The following is a 26,209-nucleotide window of genomic DNA, read 5'->3' as shown; positions in this document are numbered from 1 at the left end:
AGTGAAGCTGGCTCTGGAAGACACTGTGGTTGTCTGATTTTATTGATTTCAAATATGCACAAATCCGTAATAGTTGTCCAGTCTTCAGTGAAGGAGTTTCAACTTGTATTGCAACTTTTTCCTACTAACAAACAGAAAATTTCACTAAAAAGCCATCTGTGATTTGGTCATAGTCAAGTCACCCTAGGGTAAATATAGTATGCTGGTAATGGTGCCAGGCCCCATTACTTTCACAAGGCCACCAGAATTCCAAACAGCTGAAAAGAAAGAGCCGTATTTACTTGATTTTAAAGAGGTGACAAGTCTTGGGTCATCCTGTGGCCGTATTGAGTTTCTCCATCTGTAGCCTGTAAGAGCAAACTGTGTTTCCTCCATCACACTACTAGAAAGAAAGCTGCAGCATTGATTCTGAGGCAATACTGATGCTTTCTGCTATCAGTAATCGCCTCCCTGAAGCCCACACTTGGATTGTGGGTTTTTAAAATGATGCCCATATGCGGTACTGTGCCAGTTTTACCACCTACTTATTTCACCATGACATTTCACTGGATTGTTTCACTTGGATCATATAGAACGACCAAAATATATTTTTAAAACCACAACTTTGTTTTTTTTTTTAAATGCTTCTTAAAAATCCAATTGTTAGTTTCTTTATCCATTAATTTCTGACATTGTTTTAGCTGTATTTCAGTAGTGGTGAGGCATTAGAAATTTGCTTTTCTTGTGTTTAAACTTAAAGTTGGTGAAATGTACTTGCTGCCACTTAAGGTCAACTAATCCAGTTGCTGCTCATGTGGATCAAAGCCTTCAGTAGGATTAAAGTCACTGGTCAGTCTTTCACAGGACCAGCAGCCAGAAGAGCGATGTTTGCCCTCATCAATATATATTGCACTGTGCAACAGTCTTGAACAACCCCTCATTTCTTTATGTTTTGCTTCCAAGGAGATAGTTTATTGTATATTTTCATTCTTCAAACTAGTCTTGAGCTTTTTGAAGGTCTTTAACCCTTTCATGCATGAATTATGACAACCTCAAGCAGGATTTTTTTTCTTAAGTTTTTTTTTTATTCATCTTTAGGCATGACAAAACTATTTTTGAACTTCATTTTTTAACATGTACTTTTCAGAGAGTTTCTTTTACATCCATTTAGGTGGACAACATATGTTTTGACCTATGAATTTGGTATTTCCAAGTATACCATCAACACTGACACAAATACAAGAAAACAGCCTTTGAATAGCTATCCACTGTAGTGACCACTATAAGTGAAAGGGTTAAAAAGTTGTTGTTTTTTTGGGGGGAGGGGGGATTTTGGGTGTTTTTTTTTTTTTTTTTTTTTTGTAGCTGACCATTTTTAGAGGAGTTATTTTGTTGTTGTTCTTTTGTTTTTCTTAAGCTGTTTAACCCTAACCTATGAATCATTCATGCACAAAAATGCACCTAACTCAAGGGATGGACCAGTGTTGTTTACACATAACAGACAACTTGGCAAAGAACCAATTTTAAATCGTGTCCTTAGGCACTTTATCACAAAAATACAATTTTTTTTTCCTTGAATCTTCAAAAAAATCTTCAAAGAAGCTATTTGGTTACATTTCAGCCAATGGTGCTGGAAATTCTCTCAATATTAATTGAAGTATGACTACAGAAAATAAATTCCAGGTTGTAATCCACCATAAGAAAAGCACATTAGTGGGAACAGTTTTGTTTTTTTAAGCATGACAAAGATCCCATATTTCCTATGCAATAACAGCTTATGTGGATAAACAAATACACAGCGGAAGAGTCTCAGTCATGGATTGGCCTCCTCAGAGCACAGACTTCAGCATTATTGAAGCAGTGTGGGATCACGTTCTCATGACAGGGAACAAATAAAAAGACTACTTAAATAAATTACAAAAAATATTGTCTAAGGGAGTTCAGACTGCGTTGAGGTTTAAGGACCAGATATTTATGTTCAAGCTTATTGGAATTGTTATTGCCTTATATACTGTATTTGCTGCTGATTGCTGTAGACTACCTGAAGAGCCTGTTCTAGCATTTGACACACTTTTTTCATGGTGGAAATTTGGAAGTAAAGACTCCTGGTATGCAACAACCGGTTTAATTGAACTGGAAAACTTTTAAGAAACAGCCAGGTGAACCGTTCTCCTGTTCATTTTATTTATGTATGTTTTTTTTTTTTTTTTTTAAAAAGGTAAGTAAACTGGCTCTGGCCATGTATTTAGTATGCAGACAGACTATTGATTCATGCAAATCCAGACCTATTACTCCATTGGGTCCATCTTTGATATATGAATACCTCCTATATGTATGTAAAGAGATTCCAAACCATCTAGTGAACCCTCACGTTACATGTAGATGCCAGAAAGAGTAAGACTAATATGAAACACAGCTTGACTTTGAACCTTTACAACCTTGTTTTAACATTTTACGTCTGCTTAAAACAATTGACAGATTTGTCATTAGAGAAAATAGCTCCTGAAAGACGCATGCTTTCAGTTGTTTCCAATTCATTTTTATTCATAAAGCAGTGTGAAATTACCGACTGGAGACAATTTTCTCCTACATTGTAGGATTTGTATGAGCTGAAATTGAATGCTTTATGCATCAAGATTATTCGGCAAATAAAAACCCCACTTAAATGATTTTCCATGCTAGGGCTTTTATTTTGCAGTCACACCAAATTCCCTATGATTTAGGCTCCAATGTGCCATTATTTGAAATATTGTTAGGGTCTGTTATCTTGCCTCCTGAGTCTGTGGCTGCTGTACAGCCTGTATCTAAATCTATTGAATTAATACTGCTGTGAAGGAGGTGGGAGCCAGAACCATGGCAACCATCAGCTCAGATTAGTGTGGGATGTGAGCTGGCAGGAGACATGCACACACCACACATACTATACACTTGCATACGCAAACAAATCAATATCTGTGCATGCCTTGCCAAATAGAGCCTGCCCGCTCTCCACTCTAACAGATACAGATGTTCATTTGTTGTACTGATTGAGTTGAGGTCTGTCTTTATTTCACAGCGATACCAGAATCTGTGTAAATGGTTTAGAAATGATATCACTTCAAACTGGTTGCCCTCAGTACTTGATTAATGTAGTTTATCTCCTTTTCTGCTGTTGAATTGAACAAAAGGGATGCTCTAATGTAGTAGTCATCGGCAAGCTCCCAAACCCCCAAAACAACTGGACACTGGATACTGGACATCGGGCTGGTACTACCAGACTTAATAACAAGGAATATCCATTCAAAGTCAGTAAGAACCTACTGTTTTGCAGGAGCAACAGTCAGCAACATAATTAACAAGATCCCAAGTTTGTTGGATGAACATCCCACGGCTACATGGTGTGTTCTAACATCAGCAATCAGAGCTACTGAAACAGACTTTTACACGTCTCTTTAACTTACGTGAATATTGTTGTGAAAATCTTTCTAAAATTCCTGTTTTGTTCCAGTGTTGGTTGATAGTGTTGGTCAGTTCTCCAGATTCCTCTGGAAATACTTTAAAACTTCATCTTTGAGAAACTTTTTCAAGGAAGTGATAAAGTTCTGTTTTTGAAATTCACTAAGAATTCAGATATTTGCAAGACTTTTAAATTGCAATTAATTTTAGCTGGACTATTTTATATACACTTGTTATCTAACGCTATAGAGGTTGCGTTAGATAACAAGTGTAGCTATAATATTAGAATTTTTTTTTCTTTTACTTTGATAAGCCATAGGGAGGTCTGCAGTAAACTGGCCACCTTAAACCCAAAGAAATCTAAGACCATCTTTCTTTACCTTAATGCCTATAAATCATATTCTTAATTTAACAGCCGCTACAAGCTACTTTTTGACCTTCCCCAAGGGACCCGTTTCTCCTCCTAAGATGGACCAGGGATATTTCATTTGTTAAGCAAATGTTTAAGACACTGCACTGTGGAGCCACTTAAGACTTGGTACAGGCAAAAATCCAGAAGTGTTGAATCCTGCACAGGTGCTCCTACTCCATAAATGTGGTAATAGTGATTTGAATAATTACCCCCAATACCCCCAATCTCAAAACTGTCTTGCCAAGCCAAAAACAAAGAAAAAAACTCATTACTTATTATTGCCAATGAATAACTTTATGATAGAATTCAGCAAATTTCTTCCAAGGATTTCAGGTCAAGTCCATTTACTCTTTATACAGGTGTTCCACAGGGACCCATTCTGGGACCTTTCTTATTCACCCTCTACAAAAACAATATTATCTCTGCCACCCAAAACTGTAATGTATATTTCTATGCAGATGACACTGTTTTATTCGCCACTGGCTGTTGATCTGGCCATTGAAAATATACAATCTCCTTTTGAAGCTTTTCAGAAATCTTTTATCACACATGAACTTGTTTTAAACTCTGGGAAAACTAAGTGCTTGCCATTTATAAGGACCCCTGAAAGTATCCAGCCTGTAGAGGCTAGATGTTAGACTCTCTTTTAAAACTCATGTGGAACACCTATCAGGAAAATTAAAGACAAAGATTGTATTCTTATATAAAAAAAACAATTCTTTTTCTTTTTATTCACGAGTCTCAAGATCATTGTACATTTATCTACAATCCACAGTTTTGGCTGTGCTTGATTATGCTGGAATATGCTTCTAAATCCATCTAGAACCCTCTTGATTCTTTTGGCTATTGTTTGTTATAAAATATGTAGGTATGCTGTTCAAAATACTACCTCCTGCCCCTGCCTAACTGTCTGCAAGATATCTGGTTTTTATTTTGGGTGGATTAATTTAAGTACATTCTTGGCTTTAACCCTCCTTTTCTTCTGGCAGGACGATGAGGTGGTGCTCCAGAGTGTGGCCACCATCCAGAAGGAGCATCGTAAGTTCTGCCTGGCCGTCGAGGGACTTGGAAACCGTCTATGTTACCTGGAATCAACATCTGAAGCTAAGGTGAGGATGCCCAAAAGCTTTGTTTACTGTGCTACTGAAGAGCATAGCAAATCTGATGTTGTTTACATATGTTGATTGCATATTAAACTAAAATTCATAGCTACTTATATTCAGAGTTGCCTCCCAGTAGTTGACCTGTGCAATTGCCTTGTGATTGAAAGTGTTCGCCTACTTCAAACTGGTCTCCAACAGGAAAAAAAAATTTCAGTGTAGTTACTGGATTTTTCTTTCCACTGAAACGAGGCAGTTGAGGTCTCATTTTGACTGAGCCATCACGCAGGGCTGGAAACCAAGCAGCAACCCCCTGGAAAAATGTGTATTCCCTAGCCAGTTTCAATGCGGTGGCTGGAGGTTCCTGGTTATCGATATGTGAAAGTTGTCGCCCTCCCAAAAACCTCTTTCTGATTGCTTTAATTGCTAGTGAACTGCATGATCATCTATAGTTTACATGGAAAACACTGGCTTGTCTTCAAACACTTGCTAACTACTTGCCAAGCGGTAGTCCGGTTTCACTAGCATCGTGCTGTGACCAATTTAACTTTGTAACAGCAGGCAACCTCTGGCAACCACTTGCCAACTACTTGGGAAGTACATTTTCTACCTTAGCAGTAGATCGTTGCCAGGGGGTTGTGCTGTTATTGTCTGCATAATTTTTTTTTCCCCTTATTTTTCAAACAACAGAGGTTTTCATCCATTCTTTGAAAGGTGTATTCTTTATCATTAATTTAACAGACTATTTCAATAAATTTGTATAGTTTAGTTTTATACGAATAATTACTGCTTCGCACTTTCTGACTTAACATGGGACAAGTATTACAGCTGAATGATCAAAACATAAAAAAGCTAAATATTTTTTCAGATTAGTTTAGCTTCTAGATTCAAGTAAAATTTGTTATTAGTGAACAGCCAGAAGTTTTAAGAGGCTGTAAGAAGCTGTTTTCTTGATTTAGCGGCATATTAAGGTTTTGGAAAACCTCATATCTAATGTTCAGTAGTCTTCAAATATATTCATCTGAGCAGCTTGCTTTCTTGAAATTGCTTCAGATAAGAATATTCTGACACAATTACACATATTCTCTCTTTTATTGTTTAAGAAAACTCATCTAATGGGATTAATCATACAGGCAGTTGTTCAACACCAATAGCGCTCTGTTGGCATCTCAGTTTTCTTGTCTTACATTATCATCGAGCAATTAAGCCGAGAACTGTTACTCACTGGACATTTTCTGGTTTTCTGACCATTCTCTGAAAATCCTAGGAGTCGTTGTATGGGAAAATCCAAATTCTGAAATGCCAAAAACTATTCCACATACATTCAAAATAACTTAAATCAAGTTTCCTCTACATTCTGATACTCACTTGGAACTTTAGTAGATCACCTTGACCCTGTCCGCCTGGCTAAATGCTTAATAAGTTGTTATGTCATTGTGTTAACAAGCAGTTGAACAGCTTTAACTAATGAAGTGGCCATTAGTTGTATCCGATGGCCACACAAACCTGGCTCTGCGGTGTTTTTTATGAGATGTGCATATTGGAGGTTTTAATTGGGCCACTGAGCATTATGACTTTGAATAAATTTTCTGGACCTGTGGGTATATTTTTGCTCACTCACCTGAAACTGTTGAGCTGGAGGGCAGCACCTGCAGAGCTCTAGACAGACTGTCATGAGCACCTTTCACCTTGGGATCAGTGACAATGCTTCTGGCCTCCTTGAGTGTGAAATGTGGTCGAGAATTAAGGCCGATAGCTGTGATTTTGCACGAAGTCTGCTAGCTTATCTCAGGTGTTGACACCTCCATTTCCAAGACTCTAACGAAGCCTGGCTGCTTACCAGTGCCAGAGAAAAGGCCAAAGTGAAACAACGGCTTTTGAGACAATGTTTTAAATATAATGTTTGCATTAATATGTGATATTATAAGCAATACTTCAGATACATTGAAAGCTTGTGTTATTTTATTTTTTTTAGCCACCATTCTTATAAACAAAGAAACAAAATCTGGTTCTTAAGGTTGTTGTTGTATGAGATACTATAGTCAGACTTACAAAGACCATGACTATTAGTAAGCTACATTTTGAAATATGACCAGATTTATCAAATAAAATGAAGTGACTTGACAATAGAATCACTATTGTAGTTGGATCTCTTCTGAATAGTTTTCATAAGAAATGGTATTCTTATGGAAAATCCTGTTCCTAAAGGATTATTTTACCCATTTTTATTGAGCGAAGCTCGCTCTGGAGGGCACGAAAGACATGAAACTTTCTAAAGGTGAATGTGACCACAGTGAGACACAGTGTCTGCTCTGCCCAGACCAGTCGGCGTGATCAGAGTGTCTTCCCAAGCCTGGAAGAAGTATGATAATTGGAAAATTGGTGGTGAATAATTCATAAGAGGTGCAAGGTTTGCAGCAGGTTGCGAGTTAGCACTGTAGAAGGTCGCATGACACCACAGGTGTAGCTGCATCGTGTCAAGACAAAACTCAATTTTAAAGTGAGCCTTTCTCAGTTTTATGTTCTTTGGGGTTTCTAGCCTTTAATAAAATGTTTTTTCACAACATAGCAAATGTGGACATCTTATCCTAATGTGCATGAAGGTAAAGAGAACCATAAATATCTGAGTGGACAGCAATTGTGTGCAGGTTGTTGGTTTTGGGACGCAATGAGACGGTTGCATACACAAGACACCCTGTGGCTTTAGAGGTTCTTGTGCATGTTTGTGTTAAGTTGCACGGCAGCCCCATCCTCATTATCACCCAGCAGCCCTCCCCTCTGCTCACATTTCTCACCTCACTGCAGCGGTCGAGGGTCAGACGGTTGTGTTACTCACTAAGGGCAATCACCCAGTACCTTAAATCACTGCTTGTAATCTTCTTTGCTGGAAAGAAATGGACATGATATATGATAGTCATGTTAGGTGAAGGTGACTGTTATGAAATGGAAATAAATCTGGGAGACACTGACTTAGAGCTATTTTGTTTTTGTACTTACTGTTTAACATGTCTTGTGGCCAGTGTAATGTTAATCAACAGTGCCATCTAGCAAATCACAAAGTATATATATATTTTTTTACTTTCACAAACAGATGCTAATGAATGGGCCAGCTTTAGTACTGCCTTTGAGCTACAAGTAATTTGGAGTACATATTATATATCTTTAAATGTCTTATTTTGTTCTCGAAGACCATCGCTATGAAATTTTTGAATAAACTTTGTATTTTTTTCACAATCATCCCAGGACCACATAACGCCCTGTTGTTGAAAAACTTTCATCACTGAATAATTTATAGAAGGCAGTTATTACTAAATTAACTGAAGCATAGCAAATGTGCTCTTCACTCTAAAAGCCAAATCTGATGCCTATTACAACAGAGTCAAACAACCCTGAGCCTTGAGGAATAAGGTCTAGCCAGACTAATAACTGGTCATTGTAGCTCCAGGCTGCACAGTTCCTCATAATCCCAGGATGGCAAAGAAGATGTGAGTTATTAGAATTATTTATGAGTGCCAGGAGTTTATATATTTCACTTGATTTGGTCTAAGATAAGGGCTTGCAACTAATTCAGTAACCATTTGTTTCTGTAAACAATTCTGCAATGTCGATCACATGTGCTTAAATAAATCAGTATATTTCAGCTCAAAGTAAGGTTAACATACATATTAACACCGCATGTTAAAAATTTGTATCTAAAATCGAATACACAAATGTAATTTCAATGCCCCTATGCTATTTAACCAGTATCATATGTATCATATTTATCCTCATATTTAGTTGCTGGTTTTGGATTAAAGCTACGTCACACTGTGACATTTATGTAGGCCAGCGGTTTGTTTGGATGGTGCACATCATCCGAATTATTAAATACATTTATAGAATAAGTTTCACAGTCAGTACGAGGTTTCTTCAAAGGTTGTGTCTCTGAACTTTTGAGTCTCAAGTTCTTTTTATATCAACCTATTTTCATCTCTGGAAAAAAAGTACTCCAGATTAGGGAAGCTGGGTGCAGAGGCCCTGCAGATGACATGAAAGGAAATTCTAGGAGGGTAAACTTTGTTCACATTTTTATTTATTTATTTTATTTTTGTACTGAGAAGAGTCTGATTTTGCTCAAAATACCTACATTCTCCAACTTTGATTTTGTTCCTCCTGAGCTTTTGTCCTTTCCTCATTCCCTGCACGCTAATTTTTTATTTTTCTTTTACTCTGTCATGCAGTATGTTCCTCCGGACCTTTGTGTCTGTAACTTTGTGCTGGAGCAGTCACTGTCAGTGCGAGCCCTGCAGGAGATGCTGGCTAACACTGGGCAGAGCAGCGAAGGGGTGAGTACATTCCTCCTCCCCACTGATGCCCCCTTGTTCTCTATCTAATGCATACAAACACACTCAAATGCTTGCAAGACAAACACATTCATGCACACAAACCTAAATTAATCAGTCTGTAATCTATCATTAATAGTCTGTTGTAAGATGAGCTTGAGCTTTTTTTTCTTTTCTTAACAGTAAACGTCTTGGTATTTAATAAGGCATAATATCAGTGTAAATTAACAATATTCTTCATTCCCTTTTCAAGCTAACACAATTTACCTTATTGTTATTTATAGTTAATCAACTTTAAAAGCTGGCCCTCACAGTCAGAGCAGTCAAAGTACTGGAAATATAAATACATGAAATCTACTTCAAGGGGCTTCTCACTTCAAACACTGGAATTTTTTGCAGGCCTCCCAGTCAAGGCTAATTCCAACCTTTACACCTATTTAAAGGCTGATTTTGAACATCAAATGAAAATCCAGCTGGTCAATGACAGACATTAATAGGCATAACAGAACCTGATCTGACCAACTAAACTAACAGAACTCCATGTTTGTGAAAGCTACCGGGATATTTGTTTTATGGCTGCGTATGCTTTATGCAGTTAGTATTTAGCTATAGTCATTAGTCATTATAGTCACAGTAGCTGTGATAATTAACATCAGCACACAAAGGAACATGACACAAGTAACTGTCCCATTTGGGTCATTACATCTTTTTTGTTGTCTGGTTGTGTCTGAGGGGTTCGAATTAAAATGTGTATGTTTGTATTTTTTTTTTTTGCTTGCTTTGATTGAAGCTTTTTTTTCTTTCAGCTGGTCAGCTTTTAGTTCCTTATGGGAAAGGTTTAAAGTGTAAAACTTTGAGAACATAATTTAGAACAGAGTGGTATGAATGGGGGGAAATAAGCTTGCTTTAACCATGACATCAAACACAGCTGCCTGAAATGTCAGTCCAAACTGAAAAAGGTTTATTTGTTAATGACAACTCCTGAGTAACTGTGTCTATATTTGAAACTTGAGCAGATTTTTAACTTTTTAAAGTTACAGTGGTAAAAATCAATAAGTAGCTTCAATCAAATCCCAGTAGCATTTAGACCAGACCAGACCTAGCAATGCTCTGAACTATTTTAACACTGAGAACTGTAATTGAATTCTAAGCAGAACCTGTCTCCCTTCATTCTCTGTAATACATTCCTGATAAGAGATAAATAAAGGTCACTGAGGGTGAAAGAAAGGGGGGAAATTATCTGTGAGTGCACTGCTGCATCCACCACATCCTCTCTTGATTTACACGACAGTGTGAGCCTCTCCCTCCCATCACTGCACCAGCTTACATGACATGTTTATTAGAGCAGGTAAGTAATATTGGATATGACAGATTCTCTGTAGTGCCATGGGGGTGTCATCGATCGCACGGAAGCCCTCCAGCGGGCTGGATGTGGTTTGTAAACCAGTCAGATGTCCATATTCACTCATGCTGCTGTGCTCTAAGAGAGCCATTTCATGTTTCATTTATTCTCATCACCCAGCACTTCTAGCACACATTATAGATTTAATAAAGCGAGGTCAGGCGATGGGTAGCGCTTGATACACCCTTGTTTACTCTAAATTTCTTCTGGGAAAAACAAAGAGAAAACAGTGCTCTAGTATTTAAATTTGGACAAACACCCACATACAAAAAAATGTTGTGCTTGTGTAATTGTTTGTATTTTTTTAGTCACTGTTCCTACTCAGTACACATGGTCTGTTCTTAGTTAGAAAGCATTCCTCAGGTGACGCATTCAGTTATTATTATGAGTTAAAACTTTGGATAGACCACTGGTACTGTAGGAATAGAGATGACAAAGCGATGGTAGCATGAATCATTGTGCAGTACAACTGTGGCAATTACAGGAACCCGACCACTACAGGGCATCACAGTTATTTGTAAGACAAGCTGAGTACAAAAGCTTACAATACTAATGCAAAATAGCCCAAGTGCTTAGTTGCTCTGCACAGCATAGGCCTCTGACACAGATGCTTCCCTAAGTGTCTTAGTTTGTAAACCACTTGGTTCCCCTCACTGGAAAATCAGCACTGCATTGTTATTAGCCTGGGTAGCAGATTTGTTTTGTGCTCAACAGTGCAGCATTGTTGGCTGGCCTTGTTTGGCAAGACAACATGATGTTGGCTAGAATACAAACTCTCTGGTAGCAAGGCTAATAAATCGCTGTACCTCCTCACACCACTATAATTCTCCCAATTTTTGCTCTCAACTTTGTATAATTGACTGCCATACATCCCGATAACACATTCTTTTTATTTGTATTTGTGTGTTATTAGAGCGCTGACCATGAAAAATGGGTAGGTCCATCAGTTTGTTCATCCATCATGTTGTCAGCGTGCATGACAGACGTACTTACTGGCAGTTAAATGGTTGAAACTTTAAGTGCTTTCACTTAAAGCAACGTCTATTTCTTGACTGTCTTGAAAGCTTTATTTGTCATGTATGTAGCTAGAAGACAGGTAGTATATTTTATACCACCATTATTATACCACTGGTGGTACATTTAAATGAATTTTCAATTAATAGAATTAAAAGGACACTTTTTTGGGGGGGATTGACATCCTCAAGATAGTAAATTAGGCTTTTTCCTCATCAGTGGTCAGACTAGTGTAGAGACAATTGATTAACTTGTCTCAGAGCTCTTATGGTAGTCTAGAAATAGACATCCATTGGTACTGTCAAACTGTGCTCATGATTAAAATGTCTTTGCCTGTATACCTTGTGTGTAAGCGCTTAAAAGTCTGCTAATCATTTGCTCAAGCATTTATTATCCCCGTTTGTTTTTTCATGGACTAAATTCAAGCCTTGATTTACAACTTGAAATATCTCTGCTAGATATCATAAATTTAGCTTACAAGTGGTATCCTTGGTCATTAATTTGTTTAATTTAGAAAACCCACATTTTGGCAGGAAACTCGCTTTGTGGTCTCGGTGTGCTTCTGTTTTCTCTGGGTTTGGTCTCTAACATCAATTGATTTCAAGAGTACTGACAAGAGGAAATGTCTTGAAATCAGTTTTGATTTCAGAGTCTTCACATGCACAGCTGTTGAGGATTATTCAGTGCACTTTTAATGTTTGGTATCAGATTACTGGATGAATGTTTTCATTATTATTATTGTTATTATTAACTACATGTCAAACATTGTACTTCACAATGCATATGATATTTAATGTGATTTTATTAAGTTAATGCAAAGCAAATTAAGCTGTATGTTATCCAGTGATTCGAAGGACAGCACATTAAATATGTACATGAAAGTCAATGTATCAGGTGGCACTTAGCAAATTAAACTGGGCTGAATTTTTTTTCCCCCTCCTCCTTGGAAAATTGATTACTTTGCTTTTTCCCATCCTCAGGCCATTCCATATGAGATCAGACATTAACTGTACATTTAGGAAGATCCATTAGTCACAGTTTGCTATAAAACCTTCAGAAGCTTTACAGCAAGCCTTGGGGAAAAAATGGACAGTGATTAATTCTTGTAATTGTAAATGAGTATTGGCAATTGTACACATCACATTTTTAAATGCAAGCAAGAATATATTTGTGGGGATTATCTTAGTTACTCTAGGTATTAGGTTAGGTATAGTTGGTCAATAATTGATGAGCGTCCAGCAAAAAAGTAAGCATGGTAGAAAATGAAATCCTTGTAGTATGTGTTGCAGAAGCTGGTCATTGGTCAGAAAGGCAGATTTTACAGGATTTAATGTAAGCCTGTTCTTAAAAAAACACAAAACAAAAAGAACTTAGTTCCTGCTTACTTACCCTTTTAATTCCTATGGAAGCAGTAACAGCCAGGTACTGCTAATCAAATACAGCATATTAACTGATCTTCAGCAAGTTTGACCAGCTCTGTAAAAGAAGAAGTTCTGATAGTTTGCTGGTCTGGATTTTAACATATGCTCATAACCAGGAAAGGACATTTCAGCAAAGTCAACCCGAGGTCAAACTGTGCAAACTCTACAGGTCTCAGTTAGCATGTTAAAGTTGATGATGTGGCAATTAGAAAAAGACTGAACAAGTATGCCGTGTTTAGAGGGGTTGCCAGGGGAAATGAAAACATGGCAGCACCCTTTAGGTTTGCAAAGTTGAATCTGAACAAACCACTAGGCGTCTGGGAAATTGTCCTTTGGCTTGTCCTTTCGGTCATTATGCACAGCAAAAACACCTCATACCAACTGTCAGGCATGGCGGTGGAGCGGTAATGATCTTGGCTTGTTTTGCAGTCACAGGACCTGGGCACCTAGCAGTAAGAAAGTCAACCATGAAGTCCTCTGTTTACCAAAGGTTTGGTAGAGTAAAATATGAGAATATCTGTTTGAGAGCTAAAGGTTGGCTATAATTGGGTCATGACACAGGAAGACGGCGGCAAAGTCCAGACCTCAAACCCACTGAAATGCTGATGTTAAGAAAACTACAAATAAACACATTCCCACAAACCTCAATGACCTGAAGCAACATCGTAAAGAAAAGTGGGGCCAAAGTCCGTCCACAACAACGTAGGACACTGAAACTCATATATAAATTGATTACTACAAGATACTGAAACATGGGATCTGCTTTTCACCTATTACTTTAGCATTTTGGCTTCATACCTGAAACCGGTTTGGCTCAGATTTGTTTGTTTGTTTTGTTTTGTTTTTTAATGCCCTGATGAGTGAAATGTTAGAATTAAGGGGGCCTGCTTTTCTTTTATATTATATATAGTTATAAGAAGTACGGGCGATTTTGTGTGAATGAATTAGACTTTTATTCTGTACCATTTTCAGAAATTAGATTGGAGTGAGAAGAAAAATGTTTACCGAAGATTTCTTAAACTTGTTTTAGTCATCAATTCTATAAAACACCAAAATGATAAAATCACGCTACCTTTACTTTCCAGGAAGTGATATCTGCAGATGTGAAAGTAACTGTTGGCGTTACTCCATAGAGTTATTTCAAAAAAATTCATGGAGTCCACATTAGTTCAAAATCATGAAATATGTTGCTCACTGCAACAGCATGGCAGTCTTTAGATTCAGAGACAATAAATGGTAGTATGAACAATTCATTGTCAGTTTTTTACCTCTTTATTTCCATCTCTGACTAGAAGAAAAATACTTCAAATCACCACAATTATCCATAAGTATACAGCACACACACCCTTTATCCTTTTGCAACAAAATACGAGACAAAGTAAGCGAGACAAAATACTGTCTAGCAAATTTCATAAAACAGTACTAGCTATTCATGATACAGTGCTTATACACAGGAGGGGCACCACACCAAAGGTCACAGTTCCTGGCAGTGATGTGTCAGCATGACAGCAGGCCTGAAATACAGGCTGGCTCTCTCTCGGTATCCCCTCCCAGCTGTTGCTGGATACTCTTCCCCCCCCCCCCCCCCCCTTTTTTTTCTTTTTTCTTTTTCTTTTGATCGAACCTTCCATTTCCTTTTTCGTCTCACTTATTCAAGCCATCTGGGTGAGACTTTGAAGCCAAATGAGAATTAGCTAAGGGTCGTATTCAGGGGACCATTGGGAGTTCCCTTTAAGTTAATTTGAATGTAAACCTACCATTAAATACAAATTAATGTTGACAACTAGACTAGAGGGGAACCTCTATGCATTGCTTGAGTGGATGCAGGGCCTAATCATTGTTTGAACTGTAAAGAAATGTTAAATCCGAGTGGATACTCTAAATGTACTGTAGGTGAGAAGAAAGTGTCTGTTTACAGCTCTGATAATACGACTTTCAATACACGTGTGAGCTAAACTGTTTTAGCATTTTGCAGTTTAAGGCCAAATTTGCTAATTACATTAAAGCAGGACCTTTAGAAATTAACAAGAACCTTCTCGTGCGTGTACGTATGAATCTTTGAGTTTGATTTAATTAATTCATTTAAATGTGAGCTGACTCCATGAATGCCAGAACCTTGCTTGTGCAGACCTGGTTTAGTTATTGCTGCTTATGGTCATCTTCTTTTTTGTTTTTATTCTGCTGCTAGAGGTTGATTAAAAAGGTAAGAAGCAATTTCTTTATTCACCATGATGATAAAGGATCCACTCTTTTTTTTTTTTTTTTGCTCATCTGTTTCCTCACATTTCCTCAGGTGTTTTGCTACCAAACCTCACAGTTATTCTTGTTTGTCACAAGAATGAGCAAGTTGTCTACTGAGTGTGATACTATCTATGTGTTTGTTTGACTGTGAATGGAGTTTTTTGTGTTCCTCTTTTTCTCTTTGCCGCTTGCACTTGGAATGGTGATCTTCAGTAAAGGATATTTGATCCAGGACGTCCCATGCTTTGCTCGCACAGAGCGTAAAGCCACTCGCACTTTAATAACTGATGCAGAAGTAAAGTGGGAGATACTAACCTGTCAGGGTTCAGAGGTCAGGCGTGTTAGGGTATGATAATAATCTATTACCTGTTTATTTCCTGGCAGGCGGGTCAGGGGGGTGGACACCGGACCCTGCTCTACGGTCACGCCATCCTCCTACGCCACTCCTTCAGTGGCATGGTGAGTATTAATGTGCAAGAATGACAGAAAGTTAAAAGGGACAAGGATTTTCCTAACTCACCATGGGGTCTGTTTATCAAGTATGCACGAGTTAACATAATTGGTCTTCATGTGGGAAAAGCAAAGTCTGTTACATTATTGATGACAGTTGCTTTTTTTTATATTATTTGTTCCCATTTGATGAGAAAGAAACCAAAAAATGAGTATATAAGACTCCAATTAATATGTAAAGTAAATGTATTATTATGTTGGAGATTTTCTTTTAGATCTACCTAAAAAGAATCTTTAATGAAAAAGCCCTGGTGTTTAAAAATATTAGAACCATGACGTGATTGTGAAGTCTTCAGTTGCTTTTGATTGAACTGAAGTTGGAAAAACATAATCTGCAATTCACACAATTCTTTGTAAAAGTCTTGAGCCACCACTTGTTTCTTTTTATTTCATTTCCAAAAAGAAAGACTGTCTTTTTTCTATAGTGGTCTTGAACAATAGTTCTTAAAGCTTTCTGGAGATCTTTCAAATATTTTCTTTGGACTTTAGCTGCTTTGTCACCCATTTTCAGTCCAGTCCTTGAACCTTATACTTTCAGAAGAATGACCTACAGTATGATTTCAACATAAGAAGCCACCTAACTCAAGTGATGAACCAGTTTTGCATCTGCACATAACACAACTTGGTAAAGAACCAATTTTAAATTGTATCTTTACATATGTTGTTACTAATGGCCTGTTGGAAAAACACACTTTTTTTTTTTTTTGCTAAATCTACAAAAATAAAAAAAACAACAGTAACACAGTTTGGCAGAGATTAAATGGTATTTTTTGCACTAAGGTCACCAAGAGAGGTATTGCCTTAGGAGTACCTTTGCATGATGTGTAGTCCTTAAAAAGTTTAAGGAATATGGATAAGTGGAAGATGAACTTATCAGGAGTAAACAAAACACAAATCTACAGCAGATGAACAGGATCTGCATGTATCTGTCCTTTTAAAAAAATCAACAAAGAGCTGACAAGAGACCTGATATATGGCTCTGACCTGTCAGTTAATCCACATACTGTTCACCGACACTTGGAGCAACGATTCTGGATTTTACAGTATTGTTTTAATATGTATTAGAAGAGGTCAGAAAAGAAGTACAGTAGTGAGTGTCTACAACCATTTGTAGAACATGATGGAGTCTCTACCATAGTTTGGGGTTACTTTTCATCCAGTGGGGTGTTCTTGTCAAATTTGATCAAATTAAGAACGAAGAAAGCACCATCAGATTTTGCTCGACCATCCAGTGCCATCTGGAAAACACTTTACTAGCAACTGCTTCATTTTTCAACATGACAAACATCTCAAACACATTGCCAGCGGAGGAAAAGCATGCATTAACTGCTAATGCAAAATGGACACTATCAGTCATGGACTGGCTTCCCCAGAGCTCAGACCTCAACATAATTGAAGCAGTGTGGGATCTTAATGGAGAACAGAACAAAAGGCAGCCAACATCGAAAGAGAAGCTTTGAATGTCCTTCGACCGTCTTCTAGAAGAATTTCTGAAGACTACTTGAAGAAAAGGCATGAAAGCTTGCCTAAGAGAGTTTAGGATAAGTTGAAGTATAAAGGTGACTTTCAAGCTTATTAGAATTGGACAAATTCTGTTTTGGTTTTATATCATTTATCTCCAAGTATGTTTGCACCCATTTTCTCATTTTTATATTAAAAAAAAGAGAAAGAAATAAGACCTGGCTCAAGACTTTTGCACAGTAGCATTTAATCATAACTTCAAACAGAAAATCAATGAATGAATTCCTTACTAATTGATTAATATACTAATTATATAACACTAAATTCACCCCTGTATTCTAATGAGACACTTTAACATGAGCTGAATTCCTCTTATGGCTAGTCTTAGTGTTTCATTTGACCTAACATTAGTTCATTTTTCACTCACCAGTACTTGACCTGTTTGAAGACATCAAGGTCTCTGACAGACAAGCTGTCATTTGATGTCGGACTGCAAGAAGATTCAATAGGTATGGTATGACTATTAGGCACTTCAGAGATTTTACTGCTTTCAGGTGAATTCAGCCTTTGGGAGTGATCATTTCAGGTTGATTTAACTTTGAGATTGAATTATTGGGAGAAATACTCAAACTCCACGTGTATGTGTGTGTGTGTGTGTGCACAGTACAGCTATATTTGACATTTGAACTAAAGCATAAGGTCATTTATCATATGGAAACAGTTCCACTGCTTCTACAGGATCTAACCAAAGACAGGAGGGATTTTAAAGGGCATGTATGTGTCTGCACTGCTCACTAGATTTTCCCAAGCTTTATATTCCACTTGTTGCCACTTATTTGAATATTATTTTTATGTGTATTTATGTCAATAGGAGAGTCCTGCTGGTGGACCATTCACCCTGCATCCAAGCAGAGATCTGAGGGAGAGAAAGTCCGCATTGGAGACGACCTGATTCTTGTCAGTGTGTCGACGGAGAGATATCTAGTAAGTCACATCTAAAAGAGCTTCACAAGAGCAGAAGGCATTAGAAGCGCACCTGTGACTGAGATTAATGTATGCATGATAAACCAAATGACCCCTCTGCCACAAATGATGACCATTTGAGGGGAAATAAACAGTTTTTCCAGTCATATAGGATTCATTACCAAGAAGCATTATTACAACAAAGAAATAATCCACCAAATGTAAATTTCCTTAGTTTTGTCCTAGTGTCACAAGCAAACAAGCTGTGTAGTTTTATCTCCAAGACTCTGTTTCATTGTTTTGGATAAGAGATGATTTTTTTTTTTTTAATTGAATTCTGACATTGCAATCCAGTTAAACTTTATCCACCTGTAAAACTGTAGGAGTAGCTTGACTGAACCTTATCAATAATTTAGGCAAAACTACCTCTTCTTGTGATGATATGGAAGTTATTTAGCATCACAGGAAGCCATAAATACGATGCATTAATATACAAGCACATGGCCTATATTTTATTTGCAGCTTGCTAAATCAAAGCAACATTTACCAGCTTGCAGAAAAGAAAACAACATAATTTACTCTTCTGGTAACTTTCATTATAAAAACACTGTAGTTCACCAAAGTACTTAAGGACATCATTTATCCACCCACTAAAAATGAGGATGCAGCTTTTAAACATGATGACAGATTAATTGTAGCAGTTTTCATTAAATCAGATGCTCTTCCTTCATCTTTACTCCAGATTTCTCTCGTGAATGTGTACTGTTCTTCAAACAGTCAGATTACATCAGTCACTCTTGTGTTCCCGATACTCTGTGTATAATCTCTCGCTTTCTTTTGTGTGGTTTGCTTGTCAAATCTCACCTAGTTCAGATATTTTCTGCTGTTGTTTTGGAAGCTTTCTTATTTTACTGCCAGGTATTTATTTATTTTTTATTATTCTTTTTTTTTTTTTTTATATCTGAGGTGATTTGTCTTCCTCTAAACTCGAAAGACCAAATGCGCCGTATGCAAAGAAGAGTGGTTCTGTTTTGAAGATTATTTGCCCCACATAGCTGGAGTTATCTGCTTTGGTTCACCGTCTGCCTGAAAAGGTACTTTGGAAAGTTTCGTAGCACTCGGATAACCCTGATATCGGTCTCACTCCCACCAACTTTGGAGTGACAAGGCAATTCAGGAGGGAAACTCAAAAAACCTTCGTTTGCTATCTGAACTAGAAATCCGATTACTTGTGAATCCCCTCCCATGCCCCCTCCACCCCCATGCAGGTCCTTTTTAATAATGTTTTTTATGAAACTCATACGCCTGACTGATGAGCTTTGAGTTAATGCTGTCTCCACTATGCAGAGCTATACACCTGACCTCAATTAACTTACATGGAAAAGAGAGGAGAGGGGGATTTGAGGAGAAACAGAGGAAGAGGCAGCGCGAGAAATGGCAAAAGTGAGGGACATTGACGTGCCTGGCATGGGAAAGTGACTTGCACTCTCTTCTAGTGGCCATACCAGTCCTTCGGGGAGGAAAATATGCAATTAAAGCAAATCTGCCAAAGATACTGTAAAGCCTGTACCTGCAGTAGCTTGTCGGAAATTCAGGTATTGAAGAATGGGACACCTCAGAAATGCAAAAGCAATCACTGCATTATTACTGTCATTCATTACATCACAGTGAATGTATTGCTGTCATTTAGGACAGGGGCATTTATGTCTTTTTATCAAGTCAGGGTGATTTTGTTGGATAAATGTGAGGATGATAAAAATTGTTTTTGAGAGAGACAGTGCATAGATGTTTTGACTTGGCATGTCTACTGTTACAGATTAAGACATTTTTAAATGACATGCTAGGACAAATACAGGCAAATGAAAGAAAACTCAATTGGTGCTCATATTATCGTATGATAGTATGATGTTTTCAGGGGAATTTCGTAAAGACTTGTTTTCATGTTGTAGAATATATTTTGGAACAATTAAAGGACTTCCTAATGGTGTTCTAGGGTGTGAGCATTGGCAGCTGCTAAACCCTTTTGCCTGTATTGTATGTGTTAGAAATCCTTGCATCAATGCTTACTTGGGTGTAGCTTAAAGCTAAACTCATATCGACTCTTCACTTTCATCTGAATGCAACCTACCAGGAGTAGGTGTTTTTCAAATGTATTTATTTTTTCTTTCTTTCTTAATTTTTAATCTCAAAGGAATTATTGCATTATCTGGGCATGTTACATGGAGCAGTGCCTTTGGCCTGCAGTGATAAAAGAGATTAAAACATGTCGTCCTTCTCATGAGAAGGACGACATGTTTTAATCTCTTTTCAACTCCAGGCGCTTGGACATCTTCCTCGTCTGTGCACTGTTGCTAAATTGTGTTGTATGTCCCTGTTTTCCTGCTGCTAACACAGCTGGTTAACTCAAGGTCAACTGTTCCCCACATAACTGTGCTTCTCTTTTCCAGCATCTCTCTATTTCCAATGGCAACTTTCACGTGGATGCCTCCTTCATGCAGACCCTGTGGAATGTCCAGCCTACCTGCTCATCAAGTAACATGGCAGTAGGTAAGCTTAAAAACCCCAACAACCATGTTAACATATCTTTGTGGGGACCAAAAATTGGAAGTTTACTATACTTGTGGGGACCAACAGGCCCTTATGGGGACAAAATCCCCGTCTCCACAAGTTTGAAGACATTTCTGAGACTCAAAATGTGATTTTTTTTTTTTAGTGTCAGGGTTACAATTAGGTTAGGGTTAGGTTTAGACATTCATTTTTGATGCTTAATGTTAGGGTAAGCAGCTAAGGAAAGCATTATGTCAATTAGATGTCCCCACAAGGATGTGAAAACACAAGTGTGTGTGTGTGTGTGTGTGTGTGTGTGTGTGTGTGTGTGTGTGTGTGTGTGTGTGTGTGTCTAAATAAAAAAATCTGTTTAATTTAAACTCACAATTTTAAGTTAATGTTTCAAAGAAAGTTCACCTTTTTATAATTTAAAAATTTATTATTTCCTGTCATCATTTTAATGTACTGATGGTGTTTGAAAAACAAAGCAGCCATATATTAGAATAAATGATTTCTTTTTCATGAATAAATGGAACTTTTTTTTTTTGCCTTTTAGGTTTTTTAATTGGTGGACATGTGATGCGTCTCTGTCATGGGCATGATGAGAGCCTGACCATCCCTGGAGCAGACAAGAGTGAAGAGGAGCAGAGGTTAGTAATTTAATTAATTAAATTAATAAAATCTTTCAAACTAACCATTGGGGAAAATAGTTTTGAGGATGATTAATAATAAACTAAAAAAATGTTGTCACTTTTAAGCTTCACTTTTAAAACTGAAAAAAAGTTTTTGGTTTTTTGTCTTAAACTGTGAGGAAATACTGCAAACGTTTACACTTACCACATATGTTAAAGTTATAGGAGGAGTTCAAAATTTACTTTTCAATCCACTTTTTTGTGTTTGTTCTTTTGACGAAAATTCACCTGAGGCCTCTTTTTTTTTTTTTCTTTTTTTCTTTTTCAATCCAAACTCTTTCTGTTGTAATCCTGTGTGAAGGGTTACAAGGCTGTTATTTATTGAGAAGCACTGAAATAGCCTTCAACCCAACAGTTTTTTTTTCTCCCTCCTGAGTCACTATCATAAAATATAAGAATCTCTTGTTTTCTGACCTGCACAGTAAGGTTTAAGCAGGAATAATCATATATATGGAGACACTGTGATATTTTTCTTGAGAACATCAAAATGTCTCCAAAAACAAATTAATCTGGAGCCAGATTTCCCTCGGGATCCAGTTCACAGAGGGTGTTTTTAGCTTTAACAGAAGCATACCATGTTGGACTGTTCATGTTGTTTCTGTCACTTAAATTACTTAACTGAGGCCCACATTTATTTCTTCTGCTTTTAGGATAGTTAACTATGAGGCTGGCAAGGGAGCATCAAGGGCCCGTTCACTGTGGAGAGTGGAGCCACTGAGGATCAGGTAACATCTGACTCAAAAACACAAATAAAATAAATAATATATGTTTATCTCAGAAATTACACAAAGGGATTGTTTTATTTGAGTGGGATATAAAAGAACATGAAAAAATTACATATTATTATCTAAACTGGATGAGGTGAGAAGTGGTCGGCCTAAAAAAATTACCTACAGTAAATAAACAGTATCTGAAAGTTATGTCCTTAAGTAACTGGACACAAACAGGGGACACAGGACTTAAAATCAATACGGCCGTTCAGTTAATCCTTCTACTGTTCACTAACGGTTCTTCACAAATGGTCTCAGTGGAAAGGCAGCTGTCACAAAGCCATTCTTAATGATGGAAATGGGGAGAAATTACTTTGCCAAATTACACAATAATTAGAATAACAATCAGTAACAGAATGTCTTAAGGGGTGATTATTCCAAATTTTGAATTTTTAGTTCAATTTGTCATCAGTTATGGTCAGGAGAGAGGCACAAAGTGTGTCTCTACAGCCATGTGTAGCCATAGCGGAGGTTTGGTCATGGTTTAGAGTTTGCATTTCAGCCAGTTGTTTTGGGGATCTTGTCAAAATTAATGGAATTATGAATGCAGAAATGTACAGTACCATCTGGAAAGCATTGGATTGGCAGCTTTTCAGCATGACTGTAATGCCAAACACACTGTCAATGTAGGAAAAGCATACCTGGATTAAAGACGCACAAACACACATGGATTGGCCTCCCCTGAGCCTAGATCTTAACATTTTTGAAGCAGTGTGGGATCATCTTGAGCGGGGGGGGGGGAGGACATCAGTGTAGTGCAAACTCTGTTTCTCCATTATATACTATATTCCTATTGAGGTTTCCTTAGGTTTCAATAAATGACTACAAATATTTCCCTTTATTTAACAAAATACAAAGAAATTGTGGGAGGCTATAGGTTCCCAGGTTATATATAAACTTCATCTATCTCTTCTCCGAGCTGTCAGTACCAATTAACTGGCAGAGTTTCCAGAATTCGAGGCTCTGTTTACCACCCGCTTTGAACTACCTCTCTTCTATCACCGTCCCCCTTTCTCTCACATTTTCCTTTAACTGGCCACCCACGCAATTTTTCACCAGTTACATCGGCTGCCAGCTCTCACTGGGAATTCCTGTCAGACTCAGTACACTTTCAAAGTGCCACAGGTGCGACTATTAAGGCTCATGTCTCTACTTTTGACTTAAGGGAGAATTGTGAACAATGTTTCCCAAATTGCATCATCTGTAGAGAGAAACTGGAGCTGCTCTGAAGTTGATATGTGAAATCATTTTAGTTGGTAGTGCAATTCAAGGTTGTTTTTTACATGCATTTGAACATTCTTTTAAATAGGAAGAAGGGAAATATGGTAAATCCTACATTACTGGTGCGATATTCATTTCCTAGAATGAAGTCAGCTTTGTATTTTCAGAATAGTTTGGGCAATTTACGCAAATAACTCAGTTGTCTAGAGCACTTAGATCTAAATATTGTGCCTGCAGAGTCTGTGTTAATATAACGTGTTTTGTTTTGTTTTTTCTGTAAAGAAAACCTGGCAAAAATAATTTAAAAACTTCTTTTCAAATATTAAATTATGTCGACAGTCTCAATTTAGAGTACCTGTTACCTGTTATTGCAACAAAAGAATCAAATCAACCCCCCGTTGGTTCCATGGTGGGGAAAAAATAGAAAATGCTGAGAAAGTTTTTTTTTTTCTAGCGATTACTCAATGGAGGTGGATGTGAGAATGAACACATGTGGGTGGGTGAATTCACTACTAGCCTGGAGGCTATATTCAGCAAGCTTCACCTAATGCAAACAGTCCATCTCCTGACGTGTGCTGCATGTGAGAAAAAGCATTTTCCAAGCCTGACTCTCCTTATGCTGTGAAAACAATCACAGATGACCAAGTCTAGAAATTTCAGGGCAATGTTGCACTCAAAGCTTGTGACACCAGTTCTCTGTGTTTAGCTGGAGTGGTAGCCACATCCGGTGGGGCCAGCCCTTCCGACTACGCCATCTCTCTACTGGCCATTATCTTGCTCTGACTGAAGACCGTGGACTGGTTCTGCAGGACAGAGTGAAGTCTGACACCACGGCCACTGCTTTCTGCTTTAGGGCCTCCAAGGTCAGTGCTCTGTTTGCCTGTATAAACATACTTTTTCACAACACTGTAAATTATTTTCTCCCTTCCTGATTTAGTATTTTTTTTGTGTCTTTCTCACACTTAAATGTGGAAAAAAAGCTATCAAAATATATCTGGCTCTGTACGAAATAGTAATTGCACCCTTTGTTAAATCTCAAATTAAATGTGATTAACTACTTTTTTTTGGTTTTGTTTTGTAGAAAGCAAAGTTTAATTTCCCTATCAGACCTGTTGATTCAAGAAATCACTTAAACAGACTCACAAAGCGAAGTAGAGTTAAAGATCTGAAAATGCAACACATCCTGTCACAATCTAAAGAAACTAAGAAACTAAGTCACTGACATCTATCAGTCTAGAAGGGGTTTCAAAGCCATTTCTAAGGCTTTGGGACTCCAGCGAACCATGGCTAGAGAGGCATTATCCACAAATGGATAAAACTTAGAACAACCTTGCCAGGAGTGGCCCGCCTACCAAAATTAATCCAAGAGCTCATCAACGACTCATCCAGGAGGTTACACAAGAGCCCAAAATAACATCTAATGAACTGCAGGCCTCACTTGCCTCTATTAAGGTGATTCTTATGATTCAGAAATAAGAAAGCGACTGTACAAAAACATCTTGATGTGCAAAAAGTTTAGGGAACAATTTTTTTATTTTATTTTTTTATTTAACATAGGGCCACGTAGGTTTGAATAACTACCTTAAGTAATAAAATCATAATTTAAAAACTCTCGTTTGTATTTACTCTGGTTATCTTTGTCTAATATTTAAATTTCCTTGATGATCGGAAACTTTAAAGTATCACAAATATGCAAAATCAGGAAGGGGGCAAATACTTTTTCACAACACTGTATACTATCTGTTTTAAAGCTAACTCTTATGTGCGCTTTGAGCAAGGCAGTTACAAGATCTGGAAGCCGTTCTGGGGGGTTGATGTAAATAAATGTTGTTAGTTAACTAACCTCATTAAAAGAGGACTCAAAATATCTCACCCTGACTACTTCATCAACAACTCCCAAAGCGAGTCTGTAAGCCCTTAATGAGCTCATGCCATTCCACTATAAAATAACCTTTTCATAGCTGCTGAGTTGACAACACTGTAAACGTTGGAGCAGGCAGTCATGTTGTCCATGTGCAATTGCAGCTGGTTTGCATATACTGTAGCTGTTTTCAATTAGGGAGAAAAAATAAATTCACCCTCACCGCTGCAATATTAAAAATAATTATGATGCACTGATAGTGTTTTTCTTTTAGATACATACTTTGTAATCTCTTATTTGCCTTTAGTCATTTCTTTCCTGCAGTTGCACATCCATTTTTCTCCCACTCTCACTCTGTTGAACTCTGAGGGTTTGTGCGGCTCTCATTTGATAGCATGTAGTCCAAAAATAATGACTTGACGCTGGATATTACCACGAGAGAGGAGCACACGGTTTACTTGAAACAGTAATGGAAAGTCTTTTATTTATTCCCATGAATTTGGTACACACTGTTGTGTAAGTTGTGCAGTAGAAGGTAGCACTGGAGTGTGATAAAACTACAGGTTGTGTATTTTTTCTTTCTGTTGAGCTGTGATTTTTTTTTTTTTTTTTAACCACACCCAATAGGAGAAAAGACTAAATTTAGATGTATTTTTGTGCTGAACCTCCCTTACCTGAAGAGATCCAGCCTTTTTTTTGGGGGGGGGATTTACTGTTTTTATATGTGAACAATCCAAAATTATTATCCTTTGTTAAAATCGCTACAACCACATAAAGTGCACACTGAGTCACCTTCACAGAGCTCCATTTGTTCCCATGGATATCCCTTTATCCCCAGTGGATGCAGTGTAAAAATCC

The 26,209-nt window shown here is 37.5% G+C and overlaps 1 protein-coding gene across 1 annotated transcript in view; it reads left to right on the top strand.

Annotated features, from left to right (window-relative positions):
* Positions 1–26,209, top strand: part of ryr3 (ryanodine receptor 3) — a 112,173-nt gene that overhangs the window by 12,240 nt on the left and 73,724 nt on the right. The window contains exons 2-10 of the mRNA XM_026143503.2: positions 4,816–4,935; positions 9,147–9,251; positions 15,711–15,785; positions 17,728–17,806; positions 18,169–18,281; positions 20,708–20,807; positions 21,364–21,457; positions 22,150–22,224; positions 24,197–24,353. Coding sequence (XP_025999288.2) covers positions 4,816–4,935; positions 9,147–9,251; positions 15,711–15,785; positions 17,728–17,806; positions 18,169–18,281; positions 20,708–20,807; positions 21,364–21,457; positions 22,150–22,224; positions 24,197–24,353 — 918 coding nt within the window. The remainder of the gene's footprint in view (positions 1–4,815; positions 4,936–9,146; positions 9,252–15,710; positions 15,786–17,727; positions 17,807–18,168; positions 18,282–20,707; positions 20,808–21,363; positions 21,458–22,149; positions 22,225–24,196; positions 24,354–26,209) is intronic.

Source organism: Astatotilapia calliptera, chromosome 15 (genome assembly GCF_964374335.1).
Source record: "Astatotilapia calliptera chromosome 15, fAstCal68.1, whole genome shotgun sequence".
In the NCBI taxonomy this organism is placed as follows: domain Eukaryota; kingdom Metazoa; phylum Chordata; class Actinopteri; order Cichliformes; family Cichlidae; genus Astatotilapia; species Astatotilapia calliptera.
This window is presented reverse-complemented; position numbering and strand designations above follow the sequence as displayed.